Source organism: Notamacropus eugenii, chromosome 1, assembly GCF_028372415.1.
Source record: "Notamacropus eugenii isolate mMacEug1 chromosome 1, mMacEug1.pri_v2, whole genome shotgun sequence".
In the NCBI taxonomy this organism is placed as follows: Eukaryota; Metazoa; Chordata; class Mammalia; order Diprotodontia; family Macropodidae; genus Notamacropus; species Notamacropus eugenii.
In genome coordinates, this window is record NC_092872.1 from 742,694,668 (window position 1) to 742,715,084 (window position 20,417).

The 20,417-nt window shown below is 43.1% G+C and overlaps 1 protein-coding gene across 1 annotated transcript; it reads right to left on the reverse strand.

Moving 5' to 3' along the window:
* Window positions 1–5,370: 5,370 nt before the first annotated feature.
* Window positions 5,371–12,008, reverse strand: NEFL (neurofilament light chain). The gene is made up of 4 exons (XM_072636619.1): window positions 10,831–12,008; window positions 8,947–9,071; window positions 7,128–7,447; window positions 5,371–5,970 (listed from the first exon to the last, which is right to left on the reverse strand). Exons 1-4 carry the CDS (start codon window positions 11,887–11,889, stop codon window positions 5,816–5,818), a joined length of 1,659 nt encoding a protein of 552 aa, XP_072492720.1. The 5' UTR covers window positions 11,890–12,008; the 3' UTR covers window positions 5,371–5,815.
* Between the last annotated feature and the right edge of the window lie 8,409 nt (window positions 12,009–20,417).

Genomic DNA, 20,417 nt, shown 5'->3' on the forward strand with positions numbered 1-20,417 from the left:
TGATTGACTCAAGGTCACCGAAGTAGGAAGGGCAGAGCTGAATTATACACAGAGGGGTGCAGATTGGACAGAGAAGTATATAGCCTCAGAACAGCCTAAGAACTGGAAACCAGTGTTCTGAATGGAAGGAATTTCAGTGTTAGTGATTGGTGTGGGGCTGAAATTTCAGGGGCAGATCATGGAATTTAGAGGAGTTTATTAACAAGGAAGACACCCACATATAAATGAATGTCCTCAAATATAAAGACAAGGTTAGGGTTGGAGGAAGAAAGCGAGACTGTAAAGTCCTTGAGAAAAGAAGGCCCTGCAAGCTGAGAGGAAACAATCTCCACAATTTGGATAGGGTGAGAACTCTGAATGGTGTTACCTCAAAATGTAGAGAGGTTGGAGGAAAAAGGTACTGAAACACAAGTTTTCAAAATTGATTAAAAGGATCAAGAAATCAGTGTGTTTCTCACAAGTTGGAACAAGTCTGAGGTACTGAAGATAAGCCTGTGTGTAATGTGATGGGTGGCATTTAGAGTCAGATGATATCTGTTCATATTCTGGCTCTCCTCTGTAAAAGCAGGTAGCTGAGTTCTAATGTTCCTCCTACCTCAAAGCCATGCCGCTATGACCTTGGACCTTACCTCATACGTCCTTTGATTTCCCCAATTCCTCTGCTAATGAACTTCTCCAGGGAATGATTGGTAAGGGGAACAAGAGACCTTAGGGATCATATAGTCTGAAAAACTTAGTTATAAAGAAGAAAAGTGAGACCAAGAGAGATTAAATGAGTTACCCAAAGCAACACAGGTAGGAAAGGGCAGAGTCTGGGTTTGAGCTCACCTCTTATAACACCAAAATCTAATCTCCTTTGGATGAGACTCCTGAGAATGTTCATGAGGCTCATAGTGTAGGGAAGGAAGGGATATTAAAGGTCATCTAATATGACCCCCTCATCACACAGATGAAAAACCTAAGACTTAGAAAGATTGTGAATTTCCCAGATGGAAGAAGCCTCCAGAGTGTTCTAGTCTCCCCTCCTCATTTACAGCTAAGGAAATGGAGTCAAGGGAAGTTAGTAACTTCCCAGGGTCAGATGGGTAATAAGTGGAAGAGTCAGGATTGAAATCCAAACACAGTCCTCTTTCCACTATGCAATACTAATAGGTGAGATCATTTTTGTTTCCTATGATGAGTTATAGTCTTCTCTGACACTAGGTAAAAAATGGAAAAATGAAGCCCTGTGGGGAGTTGATAATAAATTTTCAAGTCTGGATCACACGTAATTAGTGAATCTCTCACTCACCATGGCAGATCAAGACTGAGACTTGTACTTAGCTAGGATTTTCTTCTTTACTACTGATCTGGGGGATGAAATGATGAGGCACCATGTTACAGAAAATCCTCCTGCTGGTGCTGTGTTTAGAACAGAATTGGGACTGTGATCCATTTTCAAGTTTGTACGTAGGAAGATTAGAGGTAAGAATGAAGGGCTTTAATTATGAGAAAGTTAACACCCCACATTGTCAAAGTGCCAAGCATCCTTAATAACCACAAGTACTAGTAATATAGTGGGGAGTGTGCTGGACTTGGGGGCAACTCTGTCATGTACTTCCATATGCCATGGTCAGATCTGTGGACTCTCTAGTCAAGCAACTGATCAATAAACATTTATTAAGCACTTACTATGTGCCAGGCAATGTGCTACAAACTGGAGATACAGACAGTCAAAAACCAGTCCCTGCCCTCAAAGAACTTAAAACCAAATTGGGGAGAAACAACATATAATAGGAAGCAGAAAAGTGGAGTGGGAGGAAGAGGTTGGAATGGAGACATGATAGAAAAGCCCAGAGGAGTGAAGTCAGGTAGAAAATGAAGAGGGGGCTTGCCTGGGCTCCCTGCCAAAATGGAAACAAATGTTGAAAGGTAGAGAAGAAGAAGATGAAAGAGGAGAGGAAACTTACATTGCAGCCTGTTCCAGTCTTTAGTACTGCCTCAGCATCTGCACAGCTGTTTTAGTACCCCCCCAAGTTGTTTGACAACTCCCTCCTAAAACTAATTAACATCTCTACTTTGGTAAGGATTGAGGACCACAAAAGATCTGGTAGAATCATTTAGAAAAACTGTATATTTTCCTAAAATATCTGAAAGCCACCACATTAAAACAGGGTCAAGGTGTGACTCCATTTTTCCCATCACAGTTTTGGGAAACACCCCCCTAGATGCATCTTTGTAGCATGGCTTCTTGTCTTTGTGTTTTCCTGCTAATCACATTTCAAAGTCCCACAAAATGATGCAGACAAGAATAAGCCCAGTTCATTAAATCTGTCACCTGAATTCAGAGGGATATATGCTCCTTTAATTTCCATTTGTCTAATTAGTACTAATGTGGAGCATTTTCCCCCTATGGCTATGCATAGTCTAAGCCTCTTCCATGGAGAAATCAGTTAGGGAATGGCTCTTATCCCTATAAATTTGAATCAATCCTTTACATATCTTGCAAAGGACACTATTATCAAGGAAACTTTCTGCAAAGCTTTTTCTCAATTATTTGCTTCCCTTTTAATCTTAGGTTTATTATATTTGTGAAAAGCAACTTTATGGAATCAAAATTATCCACTGTATCTTCTATGATTCTCTGTACCCTTTGTTCATGAACTTTGATTCCATCCATAGATCTGATACATGCTTTTTTCCTCCATGTTTCCCTGATATTTGCAGGATGTGAATTTTTATATTTAGGTTATCCACTGATTCATGTGGGACTTATCTTAGTAGAAAGTGTGAGATATTGGTCTAAATCAAATTTCTTTCATACTGCTATCAATATTTCCAGCAGTTTCTGTCAAAGATGTATCAGTCTTGTACAATACTTTGTGATCCCATTTGGGGATTTCTTGGCAAAGATACTGGAATGGTTTGCTATTTCCTTCTCCGGCTCATTTTACAGATGAGGAAACTGAGGCAAACAGGGAGAAATCACTTTCCCAGGATCATACAGCAGTTAGTAAGCATCTGAGGTCAGATTAGAACTCAGATCTTCCTGAATCCAGGCCCAGCACTCTATCTCCCTCACCACTTAATTATCTCTTCTATCAAGCTGTGAGTTCTTACCCAATAGTTGAATTGTTTGTGTTTACTGAATATCAGACTAGTAGATAGCATTCATTTCTATATATTATGCCTCTAATCTCTTCCACTAATCTATTTTATTTTAACCGGCATCAAATTGCTTTGACAATTGTTGCCTTTATGGATAGCTGGAGAGTTTCCTTCCATTACAAACACACAAAGGTGGCGCTCTTGGTTTTAGATATATACTTTAGCTTTCACTCACACCCATCAGATTGGCAAAGATGACTAAAAGGGGGCATGATAAATGTTGAAGGGACTGTGAGAATTCACGGTTGGTGGACCTGTGAATAAATACAACCATTCTGGAAAGCAATTTGGAATAATACATGACATAACCAAACAGCCTTTGACTTCTACCACTGTTAGGACTATACCTTTCGAAAGATTAAGGTAAAATAGGAAAAGATCCTATGTGTACCAAAAGTTGCCATCAACAGAAGTGGCAGAATTTTCCATAGAATGTATGAGAAAGAACCTTCAAGAAAGCTAATTAGCCCCATCCTAGAGATGAACAAACTGAGGCCTCGATAGGTAAGATTTCCCTAAAGTTATGCAAAAAAAGTTATGCAAAAATATACTAGAACCCACATCCCATAATCTCAAAGCAGTACCCTTTTCCTTCCCTGAGCAATAGGCATAGATCAAGAACTTGCCATTTTCATAAGCTTTTGTTTTCCGGCTCTTTTCTGGGATTATCATTCATTCTTCCCATAAGAATAACAAAATCCACTCATCATATTTTTTCTTACTGTATTTTTATTGTGGCACACAGGATGGGGGGAGGGGTGATACAATGTGTTGTTGCTTTCAGACTTGGTTCAAACAGTTCCCAAATCCCACTGTTTCTTTTGGGCTAAAGTTCCTTTTTATTATCACTTTGCTCTCAGAAAACAGCACTCAGTCCTCCAAACCTACTTTTCAAGACCAAAAATGCAACAAGTTTAGCTTCTATCCATACAGGTATCTTTACAGAAGCCTGTCAACAATAGATCTTTCAGGTTCAAAGCCACAGCATGACAGAAAAGGCATTTGTCTGCTAACAGTTTTAATTTGAAACATCTGACAGAAGTGAGTCTCAAAGGTGAAAGCACAGTGCAGCATATAAATAAATGCAGATAAAATGCAGGTATAAGCATTGGTTCTCCCACCCCGAAAGTGACATCAATTGCACAATAACAAATATGGGGGGGGGGGGCGGAATCAGCAGATAAATCAGCTTTTGGAGACAGAAGCAGAAAAACACATCATCAGTAACTCTGGCTCTAACCCAGCAGATTAGATACCATACAGAATTCCATAGGATATGCTAGGCATGGACAGCTATGAATGTTTGATTTAAATGAAGTTCTTAACCAGTTGGAATCATCCTCTGACCTTCTAGATTTCCAAATTAACATATGCAAAGGAACATCCGAGGGACCCCGTCAGGGTGGAATTTACCTGTCAGGCACTAGTAATTGCTTTTACATTTGGCATTAACTGCTTATTGAGGTGTTTTAAAAACCAAGAGGCTTGTGGAATTTCAGGGCAGCAACAAAGAGGCCAGGAACTAAGCTGAAGACCCAGAATCATCACTGGTTCAGGTTTGTATGCAAGATGCATGGGGGGATTTGTCTTCTGATCTCTGATCTTTAGGCATCTTATTTACACATTAATGATCTGTTTTTGTTTATCATCTGCTTATCATAGTTGCATTTGGACCAATTAAAGAAAAAAAAACTATTTACTGTTGGGCATATTAAGATGCACTCTCTACCCATTTTGTGTGGGTGACCTTTCTTCACTGGTGCTCTTCTAACTCATGTGCCCATTTGCTCAGTGGGGTATGTTTAGTTCATGTTCTCACAGATCTTACCATGAAACCCTTTCTCTGATCTACAATGTAGGACTCTGTAGTGGGACCAGTACACTGATATTGCTAGAGGAAACCTTAAGAGGTTCCCCCCTTAATTACTGATGATGTTTGGAAGGACTGGGGAAATGTTATGGGGCAGAGAGAGGTAGGGTAAGAAGGAGGAAGAGGGTGGGGGAAGATAGGCAAGATTCCTGAATGATAACTTAAGCTTTGAGTTCCTTAGAAAGCACCAACTTGGGATACATATATTATTTAAGAAAAGGGAAAATTTCACATATATATTTTTGGTACCATGAGATTCTGAGATCAGTAGCCTGGCTTCTGACTTGTCAGCTGCACATCGCTTGAATACATATTTGAAACTTTGAGTAACACAAAATAGCCACAACGAGTGATTATAATGCCGTTCCAGGATGCCTTTATTTGCTAATTATTGCACATAACTTGGGGTCATTATTTTCTAACCACCAAAGGTTTCCAAAGATTAATTATGTTTTTCATCAAGTTTAACATTTATATCAATGACTTTGTTTATTCATGTTTTTTAATTATAAATGTCTGAATCATCCATACTGCCATCAACCCAGAATTCATAAGCATGTACCATGCACAGTCTGGCAGCAAGCCAGGAAAGCTATCAAGAAGCACACCAAATACTCTTGCATAAGGGAAGACATTTAGCACAATTACTTTCAATCTACGTCATCTCAGATTAGTTGTGTTTTTTTTTTAAATATGTGGTTTCTTATTCTTTACAGCATTCAGTGCTCAACGGATTGCGTAGTGGTGGGATTGTTGACCTGATTGGGGGAAACCTGAAATAGTCAAGGAAAAGAGAACTCATTCTTTCTTCTTCTGTTCTACAGCTTCTTCTCCAGCAGCTTCTTCTTCCTTCTCTTCCTTCTCTTCCTCCTCTTCGGCCTCCTCACCTTCCTCTCCAGCTTCACCACCCTCTTCTTCCTCACCTTCCTTTTCTTCAGATTCATCCTTGGCACCTTTTAAAGGCACGAGAGGAAGGGGAGATATCCCAGTTAGAAGCAAGTCATGTCAGACTCAACGAGGTTCTCAATAACATTTCTACCATGGACCACATTGTCCAAATGCCAACTGTTATAAAACAAAGGCATCTGAGTCATACGGTCATAGAACCCTGACTTCAGAGGTCAACTAGGCCATGCCTCTCATTTTAATGATGAGCAAACTAAGACCCAGGTGACTTGCCCAAGGTTACCCCAATAGTAACTGTCAGAGATAGTGCTTGAACCCAGATCCTCCGCCCCCGAGTCACTTTTATACTACACAAGAATATTCTATCCCAGTACACACATTGCCTATTCCATTCCCCTTTTATCAAAAGTGTACACACTGAACAATCTCACTGAATGAGGTTTCATAATTGGACACTGGAGGCCCATCAAAAAGCCACCAAATTTACTTCTGAGTAGGCAAAGCCATACTTCTCTCTCAAGCACTAACTCCTATAGACTTTCCCTCTCTTTAGGCACCTAATCTCACATGTTAGTGTTGAGCACATAGAACAGTGGCCAAGAACATTAGCAGGGGCAGAAAGAAAGAGCAAATTTTAAGGAAAAGAAAACAGTGGAGAAGCTCGCATTTGAAAGCCCACCTCCATTGTCTTCCCAGAAAGGTAAGCCATATAGATGACCTTCTCTAATATTACTAATAACTTCAGAAAAAACATGACTGAAACCTGTTTGGCAGAAAATATCAGGTTCAATGTTTCCACTTCTGCAAAATAAGATATTGGACTAGACGGCCTGGATTTCCCCTCCAGCTACCAATATAACTGTTTTATGTTCTTCCAAGTTGCATTCTGCCTATGACGTTCTAAAACAGATTACTTAATGGTAGCTCACATTCATACTAGCATTTCATATTGAGCAAAGATCTCATTTGATCCTTCCTAACAACTCTGGGGTTGGGAAGTATGATTATCCCTGTCTTACAGAAGAATAAACTGTAAGGGGGTCAACTGAATCATTAAGAATCAACAACTAGAAAATAAAGAAAGTAGGACTTGAACCCAGATCTTCTGACTCCCATTTCAGGGACCTTTTGACTATGCCACATGTATACATAAAACCCTGGGAATTCACTTTCTAGCTTTCTTTCCAGAGAATCTGAGCTTTACCTTCTTCCTCTTCACCTGCTTCCTCTTCTTCTCCCTCCTCCTTCTCCTCTTCCTCGGCCTCTCCTTCTCCTTCAGAGGGGGGCTCATCTTTGGCTTCTTCTGCCTTCGTTGCCTCAATGGTCTCTTCCACCTCAATCTGTTCCTCTTGGACATGACTGGTGTAGTATGAGGGGAAAGCACGGGCAGACATCAAGTAGGAGCTGGTCTGGAGACCACTGTAGGCAGAGCGCCCAAAGACCTGGGAGCTCTGGGAGTAGCCACTGGTCAGACTTCCAACACTGGTGAAGCTCAGGCGGGTTTCTTCACCTTCCAATAATTTCCTGGAGAGCAAAAATGGAGTGTGGGGTGGGGAAGAGAGGCATGGGTTTGGAAATCAATAACATCATGTTCTCTGACCATCCTTGTCTTTTTAATAAAAGCAAAGGCAGAAGGAGGAATGCAAATTCTAGCTAGAACTTTCCAAAATAACAGTGTTCAAAACCATAAAATTACTACCCATCAAATTTTAAATCTCATGGCATCATTCTTTAAAGTCTATATCATCAATGATATACACTGAGGAAAATCAAACTCAAGAGTTATAGGATTATTGACTTGGAGTTGGAAGGAACCTCAGAGGTCATTGAATTCAAAAATCTCTCTCTGCCACCATTTTACAGATTACAAAACAGTATTAGGAACTCTTTCCTTACAGACCCTAAATTGGTCTCTGCTGTTTCCCCCTCAATGCCTTATTCTGACCTTGATGACCAAGGTCTCCTAGGCATATAAGAAGCAAAGGCAGAATTCCAAGGGTCTTCCCTTCCATGCCTTCCAAGGCTCACCTCTTTCCACTATCAAAGACATGAAGCTTTTAATCACTGAACAATCTTCTTGGTTAAAAGATGGCTAAACTTGCCACTCAGAGGTTAAGGACCAGTCTTCAAAATAAGGATACTCAGCTTTGCAATGACTCTTTTTTCCTCCCCCTTTGCTGGGCACAATGAATTATCTCCTATTCCTCCCTTCTAATTCAACAACTATTCTCACTTGAAAAAGCAGTAGTTCTCCCTGAGTCAGGAAGCAGACAGGAGAACCTCATAAAGTCATACTGAATTTGAAACAGTCCTAGTAGCTAATTCTGATTCTTTTGAAGGGAATCCATTGTAATGGTTTCAATTTGGATATGCAAGCTGTTTGATGGCAATTTTATGTTCAAGCTACAGTCACATCAGGGTTGCTGATGTTTAAGGTATTTTTAGGTGAAGAATCCAAATTCCTTTTCTTAAAAAGGAGGAATCTTTGGGAGTATAACTGGGCACAACACGGCCTGCCATTTCCTTGCTGAAGAAAGTGAGTCAACAGACAGGGCTTACTATGTGCCAGGAGATCTGATTCTAGCCATTACAATTAAAAATAAATCTCAATATCCAGATTTAGATCATGCCTCAGTCTATGTATTTCTAAGGAAACTGGGTCAGCATCTCCAGCCAAAGGAACCCAAAGACATTACCAGGACTACCTGGGGATTTGACTGCCATCCAAAACTTTAAAATGACCCCAATGTCATAGACATAGATCTGAAAGGAACTTTAGAGGCTGCTGAACTTGACTCACTCAGTTTACAATTGAGGAAACTGAGGCACAAAATAGTTCTGCGACTTGCCCAAGGTTATACAACTAGTAAGCGCATAAGACAGGCTTGAACCCCAGTTTTCTTGACTTGTCCACAGGCTCATAATGAGTCCTACTCCCAAAGAAACTGACCTTGAACCTAATTCCACCCCCACCCCAGGCTTAATAGATGCTGCAGATGTTGCCTTCCTAGCCCCATTCACACCTGTAGGCTGCAATTTCAATATCCAAAGCCATCTTCACGTTGAGCAGATCTTGGTATTCTTTCAAGTATCTCGCCATCTCGCTCTTGGTGGTTCTCAGTTCATTTTCCAATTTGTTAATTGTGTCCTGTCAGGAGTGAAAAAGCAACCTGGAATACAAACCTCTATTTCCTCTCCAAGCATGTTGCCCTGAAAAGGGGAGGTGAACATACTGGCACATTTTCAGAGGCAGAGTCCATATCATGGTCTGCCAACCTCCAGTCTCGGCTCTATTCACTCAGAAATGGCTTTGTTTCCTCTGTACCCCAGAATTTTCCTGAATTCTCCTATGCCAGCTCCCAAACCGTACAGTGAAGGCTCACCTCCAGAGCTCCAAGGCTCTGCTGGAGAAGCTGCCTCCTTGGAACTGTCCCATCCCTCCTGGTACTGACTGAAAAAGCCTGCTTGTTTGTTACAAGCCCACTCTCCACTAGAGATCTGAGGGTCAGTCACACATCGGCCCTGCTCTTTCTTCAACTTGCTTTTCCCTGCATCCTGGATGGAAGCCAGCACAGCCACAGAAAGAGAAAGCCTATTATTCAGCAAGGCTTGGATTAGACTTAATGGGGACCAAGATAAGAGCTCCGGAGATATAAGGACAATGGAGGGTTGCGGCTCTTTGTAAAGAGCGAGCTTATCTCTTCTTCAGCAACTGACAGGACATGTAGGAGCAAGCCATCCCCCTCCCCTCCAGGCCTGTTTCTTCTCCAAGGCATTTTGCTGACTCTAAAATATTTATTAAATCAGCGTAGGGATAGGACCAGAGATTCCTTCTGTATAGGGAACTCACAACTGTTTCTGTCTCTGCAGAGCAACATGTCTGACAACAGAGTCTTAGAGAGTTAGCTCGGGCATCAAGAGGTTAAGTGACTTGATCAGAACCTAACTGCCCATGAGAGTCAGAAGCAGAACTCGAACCCAGATCTTCCTGGCCTCTAAGACAGGCTTCCTCTGTTACATAAATACCAGTTATTATTGACAACAATAATCCTACCCGTCTTAAATTTCTACAATGAGAACTTTAGATCTCCAAATCTGTCTCTGTTTTAATGTTCTGTACAGACTTCATACAGGCATTTGGAGCATCCTCTTGTCTTCCTTTGGTGTCCTACATCACTACAGTCTTCTGATATGTGGCCTTCCTTCTATAGAAAGGCACGTGTTTTACTGTTACCATCACTTAACTTGACCACGGGGAGAGGGGGGAATAGGCAGAGAGGGATTAGGGAGATAAATTCATAACTACTGCCACCTATCGGGGAGAAGAGGAATGCTCGACACATTTACTAACTGGGCGAACAGAAATAGTCCAACAGCGTGTAGGAGGCACCTCCCCTCCATTTCTCCGCCTCTCGCCTCTAACACAGAGTCAGGGTAGGATGTGCCAAAGAAAAAACACCCAGTTGCACACAGCGACCTCTGCCTCCATCCACCTGTCCCTAAGGGGACTCTATACCCTACCCCAAAGCTCTAACACCTGCAGTGCGTAAGTTGCCTTCCTCATGGCCCCCACCCCTCTCCATAATGATGCTGGCTCTAAAGTGATGTTCTGGAAAGCGTTGGGAACATAAGAAATTTGAACCACAATCTCAAGGCTATGTAGTTTCCTTAGGTAAATCGCCCCGCCCCTCCCGCGCCTCAGTTTCCTCTTATGTCAAATGAGACGGCAGGATGAAATGGCTACTTAAGTCACTCCGCGCCTCATTTTCCTCGCCTGAGCAATAAGCAGGTTGCCCCTCCAGAGGCCCGCCCCTCCCCCGCAGACCTGCCCAGCTGAGCTCCTCCACCACCCCGCCCCCCGCAGTCCCCTGGCTGCTCCCCGCTGTCCTGGACCGGACGTGCCTTACCTGAAGGGCGCTGATGTCGGCATTCTGCTTGTCCTCCAGCTCCTGCAGCTGCTTCTCCAGGGCCTCGTTCATGCCGCGGCACGCTTCGATCTCCAGCGTCTTGGCCTTGAGCAGGCGGCGGCTCTCGGACACTTCGTCCTTGGCTGCGCGCACGGCGTCCGTGTTCTTGGCGGCGCTCTCGGTGAGCACGGTGAAGCGGCTTTTGAACCACTCCTCGGCATTCTGCATGTTCTTGGCCGCCAGCTTCTCGTACTGCGAGCGGATGTCCTTGAGCGCCGCGGACAGGTCGGGCTTGGCGGACACGTCCATCTCCACGGAGATCTGCGCGTACTGGATCTGCGCCTGCAGCTCGGCGATCTCTTCCTCGTGCACTTTCTTAAGGAAGGCGATCTCGTCCAGCAGGCTGTCAATGCGCTTCTCGAGCTCGGCGCGGGCCAGGGCCGCCTCATCCGCGCCCTTGCGCGCCTCCAGCAGGCGACCCTCGGCGTCCTCGCGGCTCAGCACCTCCTCCTCATAGCGCGCCTGGAGCGCACGCAGGGTCTCCTCCAGGCCATCCCGCTCGCCCTGCAGCGCCTGCTTCTCGGCGCTCGCGTCCTCGACGGCGAGCCGCAGGTCTCGGATCTCCTGCTCATAAAGGGCACGGAAGCGCGACGGCTCGGCGTGCTTCTGCCGCAGCACCAGCAGCTCGGCCTCGAGGACCTTGTTCTGCTGCTCTAATTCGTGGACGCGCTCGATGAAGCTGGCGAAGCGGTCGTTGAGGTCCTGCAGCTGCACCTTCTCCTGCGTGCGGATGGACTTGAGGTCGTTGCTGATGGCGGCCACCTGGCTCAGGTCCAGGCTCTCCAGGCTGGGCAGCAGCGAGGAGCTGGACGAGTAACTGCGGCGAACGGAGAGCGCGGCGGAGGAGCCGGGGGCGGAGTAGCTGGAGTAGGCCGAGCGCGCCGCGCTGCTGTAGCCGCTGCGCACCGACGAGATGTGCACTCGCGGGCTTTCGGCGGTGCTGGCATAGCGCCGCTTGTACGCCGTGGCGTAGTACGGCTCGTAGCCGAAGGAGCTCATGCTGCCGGTGTGGGGGATCGGGGGCCGCAGCCCGGCCGGCCGCCTGCCCGCTGCCTGCCCGGCGGGGAGGAGGAGAGAGATGGGGAGGAGGAGAGAGGAGGGCAGGAGGACGGATGGCTGTGTGCGGCTCGCGGCTGCCCGGCCGCCCCCTTTTATACCCGAGCTGGGACTGACGCAGCCTCGGAGCCCTCCCTCGCCTGGCTGCGGGGGGCGGTGGCCAGCGCCTTGCGGCAGCCAAAGAAAGACGTTGCGCAACTCTGGAGGGCGGGGGGAAAGAGCAGGAGCAGAAGGATAGACTGCCAGGGGAGGAAAGAGAGAGGGAAGCAGAGCTCAGCCAGGAAAGGACTCTGGAGATTCGCTGCCCCACCCAGCCCCCCTGCAACTCCACTAGGCTCCTCGCCTCTCCGCCAACCTGCAGCTCCTTGAGCTATCCCCGGCCTCCATTTCTTTTCTCCGGCTCCCCATCCTTTCCCCTTCTTGCTTGGACACAGCCACTGTGCCATCTTCTCTTTCCCATCTTCTGAGTTCTCGCTCTCTACTCCCCGCCCAGGCCATGGAACTCTTGCCCTTAGTCCACCTGGTGCCTTCCTCGGGGACCCCGGAGGCCTCAGGCTCTTTTGTCTCTTGCCCACCCAGCCAACCCCACTAAAACTACTTCAGCTCTTGCGTTCCCTGAGACGTTGCAGTTTCTCCAGGGAGTCTGAGCTGAAGTATTCTACATCCATTAACCCAGGATTTAGAAAAATGAGGTGTAGAACTGGTTAAAATGAGCGTCGTTAACTAGGGGTCCAGAGAGGTAACCGTGGATAAATGTCCGTGAACTTGGAACCCTTGCATCATTATAACTAGTTTCCTTTGTAACCCTATGCGGTTTATTTTATGAATTTAAGAACGTTCTGACAAGGGGACCGGAGGCATCATCAGACTGCCGAAGTGGTCCAGAACCCGAAAAGGGGAGGGAAGGAAATCCTGATGGAAGGAATCCCATCCCCTGCCAGCAGTCATAGGCTTTTTTTCTCCCCCAAAGTCTTAGCAATTTTCCTATGTCCTTTAACCCCTTGGTGTCCCAACCTCTCTGCATAAATAGACCCCCCGGGAAAGTTCCCTCCTGGAACGAAGTCACATTTTCCCCCAGCTCTGAATCCAGTTTTGCTTTAAACTTGACCCCATTTGGATTTGCCTGGTTGGTTTGTTTTAATTGCCCTGTAGTCCGTATGGTTTCAAAGCTAGTGAGTTAGTCATTAAACATTTTTAAAGGCCTACTGTGTGTCAGGCACTTTAAGTGCTGAGAGTAAATGGGGGAGGGGGAAAAGGGCCTAGGGGAGAGTGGCTTGAATTTCTAAGCAAAGAGAACTTCACTGTGGTTGGCTTTTCAAACCTCCGAGAGTAGCACGCTAATGCAGAGCTGGTACCGACAGTCAGTACTGCTGTCCCAACTGCATTAGCCTCTCTGATAAGCTCCTAATGGCTGTCTTGAAGTATTTAACCTTTCACATTTTTCCCCCTCCAGACAATTCAGTTCACCAGATTTAGAGCAGTCAGGCAGACTCTATGTCCTGTCTATGGTTCTAACTCTGAAATTTAGTGCCTGTGGGACCCTGAACAACTCACTCAGCCTGCTCGGTTCTCGGTTTTCTCTTCTGCAAAATGAGTTGAACTAGTTGATCTCTCAGGTCTCTTTCCTGACGGAGATCTGTGATACTAGAAGATAGCCTCCCACTTCTGGCATCCTATCTATACTTCTGGGACGGCATTCTACAGAAGAGCAATGGTTAATCCTCCGGGTTCAGTACAGTGCCTCATTATTCCTCTGCAGGCTCAAAATAGCGAGAGAGTTTTCCTCCCCCGCCTGGTATGAATGATAAAACAGGTAACAGTTGCTGGGGAAGAGATTCAGTGAAGGCACAATAGATTTCTCTCTTCCCCCCATTTTTTGGGGGGAGGGGGGCATTTTTATCTCTTCAAAGGAATCTCCCTCTGCATTCCAACCCTAATGAACTTCCAGAGCTGAAGGGTACCTGGAGCAGAGTTTTCACGGCACCAAAGAGAAAAACCTTTTTTTTTATTAGAAAAATTGTTCAAAATTACAGAGTATCATGGATTGTTCTAATCTAGTGACTCTGAGGTTTTTATTGTGAGAGTACAGTTAAGAAAATGTGAGGAGAGGCAACTTGGCATGTGCACACAAAGCCTGTCTTGGAGTCAGAAAGTTTTTCAGACTGTGTCCAATTTTTCATGACTCCACTTGGGGTTTTCTTGACAAAGATACCACAGTGGTTTGCCATTTTCTTTTCCAGCTCATTTTACAGATGAGGAAGTTGAAGCGGATAAGGTTAAGTCACTTACCCAGAGTCACACAGCTAATAAGTGTGTGAGGCCAGATTTGAACTCAGGCAGAGAAGAGTCTGCCAAACTTAAGACTTGGCCCTCTATGCACTGCACCACTTAGGGACACCTAGAGTAGAGAAGACCCAAATTCAGATCCTGCCTCTGATTAGTTCTATGGTGATTGACAAGTTGAGGAACCTCTCAATCCCGATGCAAATTTCTAATGTCACAATTTAAATGAGAGCTGACAATCGGAATCAGTAAAGTGTGTCCTTATAATAGGAGTTCTAATAAACTCAATTGTAGAACCAAAAAAATTCTGAAATTCAAGTGAAAAAAGATGGATGTGCCTAAATGTCTGAAGGACTGCCATAGGAAAGGGAAGATGGATTATTTTTCTATAGGTCCAAAGAATGGATTTTTGCCAATGAGGGGAAGTTATAAGATGGCAGATTTCACTTCTCCCTAAGCAAGAACTCTTAACAACTAAGGTTCACTATTTCAGTAGGCAGTCTCAAGAGGTAATGTGTTCAACATCACCAATTAGATAACCTATCCTAAAAAGGCCATTTGTATGAAGTGACAGGTGGACCTTGGTGACTTCCCTTGCACCAATCCCCTAGTCAAGAAGCTTCAGTGGTTCTCTAATTTGTCATGATGATAAAATGAAAGCTCCTCCATTTGGCCTTTGAAACCCTTCACCACCTTTCTGTCTTTCCAGAATGTTTACTCATTACTCCCCCTGCTCACACACTGAATTTCAAACTGATCTCCTTGCTGATTCTGATACATAACATTTCATTTGCCTCAATGCTTCCCCAAGGCTTCCCCGTCCAGTCACCTCCATCTCTCAGACCTCCTAACTCCTTTTGGTAAAGCAGCACCTCCTACAAGATCTTTCCCATTTCCTCCAGGTGATCCTACTCTAAAGAAATTACATTGTATTTAATTGATATGGATTTTGCATTCACCTATCAATATGGCTTAACCCCTAGATGATAAAATGTAAGAGGGCAGGTAGTGAGCAGTTTTGGTTTTATATGATGCCTGGCATATAGTAGGAACTTAATAAATGCTTGTTTTAATTGAATCTAATCAGATGATTTTCTGGGTTAGAGTGCTGGACCTGAAGTCAGGAGAAAGTTGGATTAGATTCTGGCCAATCTGGCCAACTGTTCTGAGCCTCAGTTCTCCCCAATGGTCAAGGGATAACACTACTTATCTCCCAGAGTTACTAATGAGTTAAGGTATATATAGCAAGAGATTTTCGAAGTTTAAAGAGCTGTGAAAATCTTATTGCTATTACAATAGGATGAGAGGAGCAGGGATTCCACCAGGATAGAAATTTTACTGGGGGGAGGAGGGGAGGAAAAAGAAGGCGGTAGTTGGAGCCCAGCAACTATATTTTGATTGGCTAGGTTTTTTACTGTTCTCAGCCATTCAGAGGACTGGCTGTGTTAAGTCAGGTCTGGGAGCTAGCCTTGGTCCTTATCAAGGGTATGAGAAAGGTTTAGCAGGATGATACAATAGGGTGTGACTATGCTATATTGAACTTATTAATAATACCTGTCTTTTTTCAAACAATTTAAGGGTTGCAAAACATTTTACCTGCATTTAGTGGGATGGGGCAATGTTAAAATGGGTGTGCTTGGATATAATTAAAAAGAAATGGAAACTCCATCACTTAGGCTCAATTCACTTTGTGCTTGCATGAAAGGCTCACTTGCTATGGGCCCCACCCCTCCCAGCAGTTTCAGGTTGCCCCTTCCGAGACTTGTGTCTAGTGGGACCCTTGCCAAGGAGGCTCCACACTGCAGAGGAAACCTCCTAGAAGAGACTGAGTGAGATAAAAGAATGGAAGAGAGGTGATGAGGAAAGGAGCCCAGCACAGCATAAGCTGTGATCCTTTGGTCATAGCCCAGAACCACAAACGGGGTTTGTGTGTGTGAGTGTGTGTGTGTGTGTGTGTGTGTGTGTGTGTGTGTGTGTGAGTGAGTGAGTGAGTGTGTGTGTGTGTGTGTGTGTATGTAGGGGTGTGTGGCATTCATGAGCCAGGGTCTGTACCATAGTGAATGTATTGCCAGCATGGTATGGGAGCTCAGGACTGTCTCAGGAGGAAAGAAGCAAATCCCAGTGCATATTCCTATTTATCTCCCCACATATTTGTGTTGTTCAGTCATTTCAGTCATGTCCAACTCTTTGTGATCCTATATCTTTATGTGAGTAAACCATATGATCGTACAATCCTAGTTCTAAAGCTGGAAGGCACTGAGAAATGTAGCCCAACTCTCCCTCTTTGCATATGAGGAAACTGAGACCAGTGATGTTAAATGTCCAAGGTCACAGAAGTAGTAAGAATCAGAGGCAACTTAAACTTCTATAACTGTCTTGAAGAAGAATTTCGTAAAAAAAAAAAAGGGTGGAGGGGCAGCATGTATAAGGGTTACAACCCCATCCCTTTTCTTTTGCAAGAGTAAGTGAAAACAGTGTTGTGGACTGAATCCACCGTTATAGAAATGCTTCAGATACTTTTTTTAATGCAGAAAAAAAGAAGAAAATCATTTATTGGCAGTGATTTTAAAAAAATTGTACCAGATGGCAGTTACCTCCTTCCCCTTCGTGATGCCTTCCCGATTCACTGCTCAACAAGAGCAAACGTGACCTGACAACTTGAGGACTCTGCCTACACCCCCTCTTGTGCCAATTGTAGGTTATTTATTGATTTAAAAAACTAGATTTTTTGCCTAAAGAAGAGGAGATTCAGGAAAGACTTAGTTGTCTTTAAAGTTATATTTGAAGGATTGCTGTCAAAGATGAATTCTACTTGTTCCATTTGGCTGCAAAGGTCAGAACTTGAAGCAGTCTATGGAAGTTGCAAGGAGCCAAATTTAGTCTTGAAGGGAGGAAAAACTTGCAAAAGTGGAATGGATGGTCTTGGGAGGTGGTGGATTCCCCTTGCAGACCATCAAGCCAAGGCTAGATAACCCCTTATATGGCATATTATGCAGAGTGGGGGGATAAGGTGGGGGAGCTTCATTTTGTGGGTTGGATTAGATGTAATTCTGTGATAATAGGTGATAAACTACTCACAGCATTGTTGAAGACAAAGCACTTTATAAATTTTTAAGTAGTTTTGAAATTAGAGCTAGTATAAATGATTGATCCACAGCAAAATTAAAACTCCAAGTAGAACTTAACAAGAGAATAAGGTGATTTTACTTTTGAATGCCATGTCAATTCCCAGGAAACCTTCTGTACCTGGAACTCTTCCTTTTAAATCTAAAGTCAGAGATGGGAAATAAAGAAAGGAAGGAAGCAAACATTCATTAAACAGTTATGTGCCAAGCACGTGTTAATGAAGGAGAAAGCCATAGAGCTGTCAACTATTTTTTAAAGGTTTCATGCCCAATGAAAATCACTGCTTTTGAACATGTGAAAATAGATACTTTTTAAAGAAGAGAACTTTAAAATTATTTTTGCTTATTGCAAGTAAAATGGAAAGTAAAAAAAGGAATTAAAAACTGAGAAAGAAAAAAATCCTTCTCATCATCCAGTTAACCCATACTTATTGGCCTTGTCATCCTGTGACTTCCCTGGAAGTATACAAATGGAATCAACAAAGTTGTTAATTTCCCTAGCATCACTAATACATACTGGGTCTGTTTATGCTTGTCACTTTTCTTTGTACTTGAAGTGAACCAAAATGATATGACTATGTCAGGATCAATGGACAGTGTGTCCAACTGAGACTGATCAGACCAATATGAACTTGAAGACTCTACCACAAGTGGGGCATAAATAGTCCATATGTTTGTGTTAAGGAAAAGTTAAAAGAAAATCTTAGATTTAGAAGTGGGAGGGAATTCAAGGATTACTGATTTCACCAACTTATTGTATGGATGAGAAAATTGATGACCAGAGAAGGAAAATAATTTACTGCAGCACACGTGACTAGTACATAATACTACTAGGATCTGAACCTAGGTTCTCTGCTTTTAATCTGGATCCCTTTCCACCACACCACAGGTTGTCATCTATATTTTTTAAAAATACATATTTGTGCCTTATGGTTTTACATCATCTTTTTCTTCAGTGAGATCCTGCTCCCTTCCCTACCCAGTGCCTTTCAATTGTATTTTCTCTCACTTCTTGTGATGATATGTCATTGATGTACGTACAGGGTATGGGGGTTATGTCCAGATGCACTCTAATTATATAAAATTATATTTTGGGTCTAATTTCTATGATTATATTTTGCAAGTAAATTTAGTTGTTTTTAAAGATAAGTTTAAACTAAGGTATCTCATATAAAAAAAACTGACTTAGAAAATAAAGCAATGAGAAATAATTTAAAAACCGTTGGACTGCCTGAAATCTGTGACCAAAAATAGCCCCCTAAACATTGTATTTCAAGAAGTCATAGAAGAAAGCTACCCAGATCTCTTAGAACCAAGAGGCAAAGTAAAAATAGAGAGAATACACTGGTTACCTCCTGAAAGCCCAAAATAAAAACCTCTAGGAAGACTACAGTCAAAATATAGAGTTTCAAAATCAAATACACAAAAACAATTACTACAAGTAGCCAGAAAGAAAATAATCAAGTGCCAAATAATTACAATGAGGATCGCACAAGATTCAGAAGCCATCATTATAAAGGAGCTGAGAATTTAGAATGTGATATTCCAGAAGGCAAGAGATATAGACTTACAACCAAAAATAACTTACCCACAAAAGCTCAGTATAATCCTGTGGGGAAAAACAGACCTTTAGTAAACTAGAAAACATGCTGAGGATGCTGAAAAGAACAGAGCTGTATAGAAATTTTGCAATAAAACACAGGAATAAACAGAAGCAAAGGGGGTGTAAATAAGAGTGAGAAAAATGAGAAACTAACCAAGGATGAACTATTTACTTTCTAATATGGAGAGAGATGTCCCCTCAGAACCATATCATCATTAAATGTCATGGAGTCTAACAAGACAGAGGTTCGGGGTGGTTTTTTTTAATACTTTTATTATCTTAAAAGAATGAAGAAAATGAGGGGAAATAGAATGTATTAGAAAGGGAAAGGAAGAAAGAGGAAGATTGTTTCACATAATTTGAGTGGACAAATGGAACACCATATAACAAAGGAAAAATGGGAAGCCAGCAACATTTGGACCTTACTTAACTAGTCAAAAGAGGGAAAGGTAGAGAGTGAGAGGGATGAGAGAGAAGAGAGAGAGAGAGAGAGAGAGAGAAGAGAGAGAGAGAGAGAGAGAGAGAGAGCCCTGAGTACAGTGCAAAAATACATTTCACTAAACAGAGAAACTGGAGAGAGAGGGTAAAGGGCTGGGGGAAAGAGAGGGATGATAGATTAAGGGAGAGATTCATTCTAAGCAAAACAAACTCTAACCAGAAAGGCTGTCTCATGAAGAGAGTCTAAAAGGAAAGGGGAAAAAACAGTAAAAACGTGGATTTGGGTTCTGGGTCAGGGAAAGACGAAAAGGGAGGGGGAGTAGAAGCACATTGCTTCAAACCCAGAGCACCAATGCTGAGCATACTCCTCTTTAGAAAAAAAATGAGGAGCCAATTAACAATAATAGCAACATCTAGTATTTATACCTTCTGATAGAGGATGGACTCAGGGTGGATATTGAGACTTTTTGGACATGGCTAATGCAGGAATTTGTTTTGTTTAACTCTGCATATATCTTACAAGGATATTATTTTTCTTTATTTTTTCAAGGGTAGTTGAGTTGTGAGAGAGACAAAGGGGAGTCATTCATTTTTAAGTGAAATCAATTTTAAAAATTGAAAAAAGAACAAATAATAGATAGGGAATACTATATTGCAAAATAGCAAGATCAGTCTAGTTAGATTTCAGAATGGGAATAAGGTGTAATAAGACTGGAACAGTATGAAGGAGTCAAGTTTATGAAAGGCTCTGAATGCTAGACAGAGTAGCTTCTATTTCATCCTTGAGCTTGGAGAGGACTTGGCCAGACCCAAGTTTTAGTAAGATCATGTTGGCAGCTGAGTGGAGGATGGATAGGAATGGGGAGTGGGAAGAGATATGAGACAGAGACACCAACCACTGGGCTACTGCAATAAACCAGGCATGAGGTAATTAGTGCCTTAACATACTGCCTATTAGACAACATAAAATATCAGTTCTTAATTACGTTATGAAATCAGATGAGGAAAATTCTCTTCCAGAT